General features: G+C 43.3%; 1 protein-coding gene across 5 annotated transcripts in view; it reads left to right on the forward strand.

The window, feature by feature from the left end:
* LOC143297121 (uncharacterized) overlaps window positions 1–10000 on the forward strand; it is a 145972-nt gene that overhangs the window by 115919 nt on the left and 20053 nt on the right. For 3 of the 5 annotated variants that reach the window (XM_076609297.1, XM_076609311.1, XM_076609327.1), the window contains 2 exons: window positions 103–459; window positions 5395–5415. In XM_076609297.1, coding sequence (XP_076465412.1) covers window positions 103–459; window positions 5395–5415 — 378 coding nt within the window. The remainder of the gene's footprint in view (window positions 1–102; window positions 460–5394; window positions 5416–10000) is intronic. The other 2 variants (XM_076609304.1, XM_076609319.1) reach the window with 1 other exon arrangement.

Here is a 10000-nt window from a genome sequence, read left to right on the forward strand (position 1 = left end):
ACTTGTCTTTGACCTGGCTTGGCCTCATCCTGACTTGACCTTGACCCTGCTTGACCTTGCTGTAGCTTGACTCTGACCCCATGTCCCTTGAATGCCTTGCAGACGACAGGGAGACCCCGCTGCGCCAGGCCCTGGAGGAGCTGAGCCGCCTGCAGCTCCAGCAGCAGCAGACAGCGGAGTCCCGGGAACAGCTGCAGGAGGAGGGTGAGGGCCCCGACAGTGACATCTACCTGCCCCCCGGGGGCGCGGGGGTCCTGGGGTTCGGGGGGCTGTACTCCAGGAAGCGCGAGGAGCTGATGGCCCGCCTGCTCGGGGGCCGGGCCCCCTCCGTCCTCCTGCCCGCGGCCCCCGCCGTCCTCCGCCCCCTGTCCCTCTCCCCTCCCGCCGTCCCCTCCTCCTCAGGGGGCGCCCGTGCTCTGGAGCTGCTCCGTGATGCACACAAGCGTGGAGGCTTCGTTGGTGAGTGGCTGGCCTGTGTGTGTGTGGGTGTGTGCGGGGGCCCGGGGGGGCGGCAAAGGAGAGAGAGATCTGGGAGGTGGGTGTGAGGTGACCCTCCCCTTCTTCTGTCCTTTCCCAACCCCCACTCTCACAAGGTTTTGTTCTTTGTCGTGCTAGCCATTGCGACTATGACCACACACACACACACACACACACACACACACACACACACACACACACACACACACACACACACACACACACACACACACACACACACACGAGATACCGAATCCATCAGCTTGCTATACAAGATTAATAACCTCTATTTTCTTCCGTATAAAACTTGATGCGCTGAAGACAAAGTATAGTAAAAATGTTACATGCATCTGTGGCAAGCAGTTCAGCTTGCATCATTGTTTGTTTCACTGTCAGCAGTTACGTACCTTCTTGCCCAAGTATTTCAAAGAGAATAACTATTCTGCAGAGTATTTTTGGAAAGTTATTTCTGACGAGGTTCTTATGGCCGAACTTTCACAGCATTAATTCATAGTCCTATTTCTACATTCCTTTAATGTACTTCAGAACTGCGTTAATGGTTTCTAATTACTGTTATCATTATTGAATTATTACTGTTAAATGTAATTGCATGTTAGATATGCATTTTTTTTTTGGTAGTTTTCTACCTTTTCTGTTTTCCTCTTCCCTCCCCCCCCCCCCCTCCCATTTTTCTTCTCTCTTTTTTGAATTTTATTTTAATCGTCTAGTATCACTGGTAGTGAAGTGACGCTAAACTAAAGAACGAAACGAACACACACACAAGAGCACTCTCTTTGTTTGGTTATACTAAAACGCCATCAATGTAGAGAGTTGGCAGTAAACGACCTGCGCATTGTGTCTCGCCCGTGTAGTCAGGTTCTTGGAGGCTACGGTCTGGAAGGTGCAGACAGGCTTGGTGTCGGACCGTAGCTCAGAGGGGGCTTTAACTCACTCAGTACGGCCAGTCCTCTCTTCTCCTCTACACAGACCCCTCGGATGTCCTGTGGGTGTCTGAATGACCCAACCTTTAGATTCCGTCGTCAGAATTGTGGTATTCTTTGTCAACATTCACCTCTTCAGTATAAGAGCCTTCCGCTTGTAATATTTTGATGATGGTAATTGGGGTGAAACGCTGTTAACGTCGTCTCTTTCGCCGTTCGTATGGAGAGAGTTAAGGCAACATGAACAACGTCATGAACACAACATGGCAAACGACAGTAAAGATATCATGATATCAAGGACATGTTTGTATGATAGTCGTGTTCGACTATGACCATCAGAACAGCAGAAGAGGTAACTGCTGTCCCGACTATCTGGGCTAGAATTTGATTACAGTGGAGAGTGTCTTGCCCAAGTTACATCCCCACTCTCTCGGTCAAGAGGGTTCAATGACATAGCATACAAGCAATGCATATCAATTGCTGTGCATGCGTACATTTGACAAGATATATTTGAAATTGTACCGTCACAACAAATGCGCAAAACATTGATTTTATCCCTTCCATGAATGTACTTTGTTTAAAAAAAATAATTGGAAGCACACTAGAACAATGTGAATAGTAACGATATTGATGAAAATAGGTTCAGTTATGATTTATATAAACAGACCTCGTTGTTCGACAGAAGACTAGTCGGGTGTTTTTTTCTATTATTGTATGTATTTTTGTTTGTTTGTCTGTTTATCTGTTTGTTTGTTTGTTTGTTTGTTTGTTTGTTCGTTGTTTTTCTAATTCAGTCCATTGGTGGGTGGTGGTGTAAAGTCTTGGGGTGGACGCGTTACCAGCAGGTCAGCACTCTACTAGCCAGGCCGGGTCTTCTCAGGATGGACTGCTGGCCCTCTGGTGGCTGAATTATGTGTGTGTGTGTGTGTGTGTGTGTGTGTGTGTAGGTGTGTGTGTGTGTGTGGGGGGGGGGGGTGACAACATTATTCACCAGCTGCTGCCTTCATCGTGGAGGATGAAGTGTGTGGAATCCATGTCCCGTCACACAGTTGGTGACTACACTGTGTCCTCCTTTAGCCTGAAAGACAAAAGACAAAAAAAACCTCCTTTCACACAGCACCGTTTGGCCACCACGCTCTTCTCCTGCCCTGCCCCTGCCCTCCTTTCAACTAGCTGTGCTCTTTGTCGTCTTACACACACACACACACACACACACACACACACACACACACACACACACACACACACACACACACACACACACACACACACACACACACACACACGCACAGGGGTGGGAAAGGGGATGGGGAAAACGACGCGCACGTTGTTTTGATACCTGGTTATGTAAAACGTTGTTTTGATACCTGGTTATGTAAAACGTTGTTTTGATACCTGGTTATGTAAAACGTTGTTTTGATACCTGGTTATGTAAAACACCATCAGTGTAGAATCCCTCACTCCCACTCCCCAACCCATCCTATCACTCCATCCCCACCCCCAAAAATGAAAATAATAGATGCAATAAAAAAGACTTTAAAAAGCAAAACAAGCAGAACATATTTCACAAACGCCTTCCATGCCATGTACACACATACTCTCACACACACGCGCGCACACACTTACACACACACAAAAAAAAAATCCAAGAAATAAATAGATAAAAGCAAACTATATTTAAACAGACTGCCCCGGAAAACGGCTGCCTACATGGCGGGAGGGGGGGGGTGGTTAAAAACGGTCATACACGTAAAAGCCCACTCGTGTACATACGACTGAACGTGGGAGTTCCAGCCCACGAACGAAGAAGACACAGATGAAGCAAAACAAATACTACAGCCAGCCATCAGTCCAAAAAGCCTTTTCAAAGTTAGGAAGCAGAAACATCGAAGAAAAAAGCTCCTGACCCGCACAAACAAAACAGACATAAAATGAACAGAAGTTTGTGACATTTTAAAGTGTTTATATATATATATATATATATATATATATATATATATATATATATATATATATATATATTATTTTGTCTTCGAGGGTTGGTTTATCTATTTTTAAAAAATCGGTACAGTTCTTAATACTCTGACAGGTTTTCCTGTGGACAACATGATTTTATATATATTTTTTTATCGTTGTTGTTTTCTTTTAAACTTTCTTTTCTTTTCTCTTTCTGTTTCTCGTTCGTTTCTTACTTTTGTTTTCTTCTTATATTCGTCCTTTTCCCCCTTTTTTCTTCTTCTTTTTTTAACTGTGATATTATAAAGTATCAAAGATTGCCACAAGACTCACAAACAACAAGAGAAGAACAGACAGTTGGCTCCTTAATATAAACTAAGAGGTGATGTTGCTATTGATTCTTTCATTTTTTTGTTAGAGCGGGGTGGGGGTGGGGGCTGAGGGTGAGGGTGGAGCAGAGATGGGGGTGGGGTGTAGCAGGGGGTGGGGGTGGGGGCGGGGAACAAAAAGAAAGGAAGAACAGGGTGTCCATACACCGTCCCCCTTCATGACTCAGCTGAAGGGAAACATCCCTGCATGGTGGCTTGCTCGCTTTGGAACACGTGTGGGGAAAAGTGGGGTGGTCACTTTGCTCATGGGATCTGAAAGTTTACATTTGCACTCAACACACACACACACACACACACACACACACACAAACGCGCATGCACACGCACACACGCATGTATACAAGTAGCCTTCTTGCCTACTATCTACATGAATTCATAAGTATTCTCTTTGATCCGTTTGTTTTAGGCTTATTGGGTGTGACAGTGCTTTGATTTAGCACAAGATTTAGCACTGTGTAAATACATTCTTCTTCTTCTGCTTCTTAAATTGCAACACACGTGTTATATACCTGATACTTTTGAAGTGTCTACACACGTACAGCTTAACTGAATTAGACTCGGGCCCGCGTCTTATCGACGACGATGATGATAATTCCATTAAAAAAACAATCATTATTAATATTATCGTTATTGTTGTTGTTGTTATTATGATTGGAGTGGAGGTGATGTTGTCATCATGATAAATATGATTGAAGTTATACGCAACGTACCAGCATAATCGTACCACTGTCACTGTGCTAGTGGTCATACGAAAACACGCATGTTCTTCTGTTTGCTAATCACTTCAAAACATGATTGTTATGCATACACACGTACATTCACATGTACTGTCATACCACGTTTACACATTACGTGACAAAATATGTCAGTGCAATATGATACACTATACAACGCAGTGCATCACAAAACAGCTCAGTGCAATACAGTGCAACACGATGCAACATAAGACAGTACCTTATAATGCAACACAATACGATACGGTGCAATGCAACACAATACAACAAAGTACAACACAGTACAACGCATCATAATTCAACACAATGCAAAGCAATACAATACAATACATAATACAACGCAATACATTAGAACACAACACAATTAAATGTAATACAATACAACAAAACACAATACAATGCAATGCAACACAACACAATAAAATACAACACAGTACAACACAACACAACACAACACCACACAATACAATACAACACAATAAAATAAAATACAACACAATACAATGCAATGCAACACAACACAATAAAATACAACACAGTACAACACAACACAACACCACACAATACAATACAACACAATAAAATAAAATACAACACAATACAATACAACACAACACAACACAATACAATACAACACAATATAATACAATACAATACAATACAACACAACACAATACAACACAACATAACACAATACAATACAATTCAACACAACACAACACAATACAACACAACACAATGCAACACAATTCAACACAATACAACACAACACAAAACACAATACAACAAACACAATACAATACAATAAAAAAACAACACAAAACAACACAACACAATACAACACAATACAATACAATACAACACAATACAATATCGTACTCTTCAATCCCTACTCAGAACGAAGGCAGAGCAGAGGCGGTGAGTACCTGCACGATGTGACATTTGTCACAGTTTGTTTTTAGACTTGTTTCATAGAAATGATTTTGGACTGAATACTGCATTACGATTTATTTTGGTGGTTTTCAAACAGCAGTCCCCATTCTTAAGGTTCTGTGCTTCGCTGATGGAGTAAACCTCTTTTTTCTTCTCCTGCAATTTTCAGCACACGGTTCGCCGTTCTGGAACAACTTTCTTAAAGTTGCTGCTTTTTTCTTTTTCTTTTGTTCTTGTTTCTGTTTTCTTTTTTCTTTCTTTTCTTTTTTTTCTTTTTTAGCATTATATTTGTCTGTCTTTCTCATACTGTGTCTCTGTTCGTCTGTTTCTCCCCTTCAGCTGTTTGTCTCCCCCACCCCCTTCCCCGTCCACACCCCCTCCTCTCCCCCTCTCCCCCCGATTGAGTCTTACAGGAACGAATCTGAATATGAATGCAGTGCAGCTGTGCCTTTTTTCACGGATACGATATGCAACGTATATTGATAATGATGATAACGAAAAGAACTTTTTGTTCACTCATTTGAAGATGGAATCTGCTTTAAACAGTTTGGTATGTCGTTTGCGTTATCATTATTACCGTGTTCACCTATTCTAAGTAAGTAAATAAAACGTGCAGTGTTTAAAAGGCGATAGGTGTTATGCTTTCCACTATTGTAAGATTGTATTTTATTGGTCTTGTATACAGCGCAGCTTATTTTATTTGTTTTGATTTTTTTTTTTTTATCCGCGACAAAAAAATTAAGTTGAAATCACTTCTAATTACGACTGTCCAAGAGACTGAGATTGTTACAGATTTGAACATCTGGTAATGATCACAACGTGAACATGCATTCATTGATTATCCGTTTGTTATGAGAGGCTACTAATTCATCTCGTTTAAAAATAAAAGATTTGCGGATAAAAAAAGTTGTTTTTTCTTTGATTTCCGTGCACATTTCTTTGAGGTTTTTCCCACCGATATTTTCATGTTTTTACTTCTGGTATGGTTGGGTTGGTTGTTTTTTTTGCTCCATTTGCAATCTGGTTTCGCTTGGCATTGTTAACTGGATTTGAATTTTGATGAACAGTTTTTGACATCATTACAGCTTGTGATACTTCGTCACCATGCTTTCCACGAACGTCAATTTCTCCATGTGAAATGTCTGGTGGTGTTTGGAGTTTTCAACTTTCAGCATTTTGGTCAGTTTGATCGCAGTTTTTGTTGGAATGTGGCTGCATTTTGGCTGTCTTTTCTACCGATACTGCTTAGTTCTCATTTTCTGCTGAACTTAAGAGTGGCGCGACATTTCCTCGACCCTTGCCTTGTTAGGCGTTATGTTGTCGCCGTGTGTGGCTGTCATTTTGACTGTGAGCTTTCCTCACTTTCTACACCCTGGGTCTCTAATTGAACGTCAGATTGTTTTCTCCCATCACCCATCCCCAGTATTTCATCTGGTTTACTGTGAAGTACGTGTTATATAATCTTAACTCTTTCACTCCCTCCCTCACCTCCTCTTCCTCCCCTGTCGTTATTCCCTCCCCTTTCCCACCCCTGTGTGTGTGTGTGTGTGTGTGTGTGTGTGTGTGTGTGTGTGTGTGCTAACATGCGAGTCGGCTTGAGAGGAGGAAGAGGGGAAATTTATGCATGACACTCACAGTCGGTATATCGATCAAAACCCTTAGTGTTCAGCTGCACTTGTATTGTCAGTGGTTATCATATTTTTCAGGTTTTAGGGGGTCCAACTAACCACACCGGCAACTCTCTTTCTCTCTCTCTCAGTCCACAATAGGTTGTCCTCCCTTTATTCTTTCTCTCCTTTGCCGCTGTCTTTCTATCATGTTCCTCCCCCTCGCCCCCCCCCCCCCCCCCCCCCCCCCCCCGCCCCTCCATGCCACTCCCCCTCCCACCTCCCCTACACCTGATGTTCAAAGTCTGTCGCAATACAGCCTGACAGCATATTTCGCCAAGCCTGCTGTGAGAAGCCCCAGTAACTTCTGCCAAGCCGTACAGAGAGATCTACATGTTGTGATGAAACAGCGCCCAACGGCTTGCTGGGTGTCGCGGCGTGTCTGCACAAATTGGATTGTCTCCTCCCTCCCCCCTCCCCACCTTTAATCCTGTCATACTCCTTCAATCATCACCGTTATTAACCTTCCCTTTACCTTTTCCTTCATATTTTTACACATTCATAACCTCCCCTTAACCTGCCGTCTATCACATATACACCGTTATTACTTCCCCTTAACCCTGCCCAATATCACACGAGCACCGTTATTACCTCCCCTTAACCCTTCCCACTTCACCGCAAGAACATCGTTATTACCTCCCCTTAACCCTTCCCACTTCATCACAAGAACACCGTTATTACCTCCCCTTAACCCATCCCACTTCATCACAAGAACACCGTTATTACCTCCCCTTAACCCTTCCCACTTCACCGCAAGAACATCGTTATTACCTCCCCTTAACCCTTCCCATTTCATCACAAGAACACCGTTATTACCTCCCCTTAACCCTTCCCACTTCATCACAAGAACACCGTTATTACCTCCCCTTAACCCTTCCCACTTCATCACAAGAACACCGTTATTACCTCCCCTTAACCCTTCCCATTTCATCACAGAACACCGTTATTGCCTCCCCTTAACCCTTCCCATTTCATCACAGAACACCGTTATTGCCTCCCCTTAACCCTTCCCACTTCACCACAAGAATACCGTTATTACCTCCCCTTAACCCTTCCCACTTCATCACAATAACACCGTTATTACCTCCCCTTAACCCTTCCCACTTCACCACAAGAATACCGTTATTACCTCCCCTTAACTCTTCCCACTTCACCGCAAGAACACCGTTATTACCTCCCCTTAACCCTTCCCACTTCACCACAAGAACATCGTTATTACCTCCCCTTAACCCTTCCCATTTCATCACAAGAACATCGTTATTACCTCCCCTTAACCCTTCCCACTTCATCACAGAACACCGTTATTACCTCCCCTTAACCCTTCCCACTTCACCACAAGAACACTGTTATTACCTCCCCTTAACCCTTCCCACTTCACCACAAGAACACTGTTATTACCTCCCCTTAACCCTTCCCACTTCACCACAAGAACACTGTTATTGCCTCCCCTTAACCCTTCCCACTTCACCACAAGAACACCGTTATTACCTCCCCTTAACCCTTCCCACTTCACCACAAGAACACCGTTATTACCTCCCCTTAACCCTTCCCACTTCATCACAAGAATACCGTTATTACCTCCCCTTAACCCTTCCCACTTCATCACAAGAACACCGTTATTACCTCCCCTTAACCCTTCCCACTTCACCACAAGAACACCGTTATTACCTCCCCTTAACCCTTCCCACTTCATCACAAGAACACCGTTATTACCTCCCCTTAACCCTTCCCACTTCATCACAAGAACACCGTTATTACCTCCCCTTAACCCTTCCCATTTCATCACAAGAACACCGTTATTACCTCCCCTTAACCCTTCCCATTTCATCACAAGAACACCGTTATTACCTCCCCTTAACCCTTCCCATTTCATCACAAGAACACCGTTATTACCTCCCCTTAACCCTTCCCATTTCATCACAAGAACACCGTTATTACCTCCCCTTAACCCTTCCCATTTCATCACAAGAACACCGTTATTACCTCCCCTTAACCCTTCCCATTTCATCACAAGAACACCGTTATTACCTCCCCTTAACCCTTCCCACTTCATCACAAGAACACCGTTATTACCTCCCCTTAACCCTTCCCATTTCATCACAAGAACACCGTTATTACCTCCCCTTAACCCTTCCCATTTCATCACAAGAACACCGTTATTACCTCCCCTTAACCCTTCCCACTTCATCACAAGAACACCGTTATTACCTCCCCTTAACCCTTCCCACTTCATCACAAGAATACCGTTATTACCTCCCCTTAACTCTTCCCATTTCATCACAAGAACACCGTTATTACCTCCCCTTAACCCTTCCCACTTCATCACAAGAATACCGTTATTACCTCCCCTTAACTCTTCCCATTTCATCACAAGAACATCGTTATTACCTCCCCTTAACCCTTCCCACTTCATCACAAGAATACCGTTATTGCCTTATCACCAGATCGCTGACAACCTTGTTGTCTCTCCCTGATGAACATGTTCTGAACATTAATTTTTTTAACAGCAGTACTGGGGGTTTTCACGAGTATCGTAGAGCCCCCTCCCCCCTGCACTATAATCTTCTCACTGTCCTTGAACCTCTCTGTCTTTTTGTGTCTGTCTCCTGCCAGAGAGAGAGAGAGAGAGAGAGAGAGAGAGAGAGAGAGAGAGAGAGAGAGAGAGAGAGAGAGAATGAATTGTTCATGCATTTAATCTTTTTTGAATTAAAAAAAAATCAAATTCATAATTACTCCATGTTATTAGGTAGGGCGTTTCCGAATGAAAGACAGAAACAAATACGTCAGATTGTAGTGAGACAGATATTGGGTACTATCAGATGTTGTGTGAAGACAGATATTGGGTACTATCAGATGTTGTGTGAAGACAGATATTGGGTACTATCAGATGTTGTGTGAAGACA

This window comes from Babylonia areolata, chromosome 2, assembly GCF_041734735.1.
Source record: "Babylonia areolata isolate BAREFJ2019XMU chromosome 2, ASM4173473v1, whole genome shotgun sequence".
NCBI classification, from domain to species: Eukaryota; Metazoa; Mollusca; class Gastropoda; order Neogastropoda; family Buccinidae; genus Babylonia; species Babylonia areolata.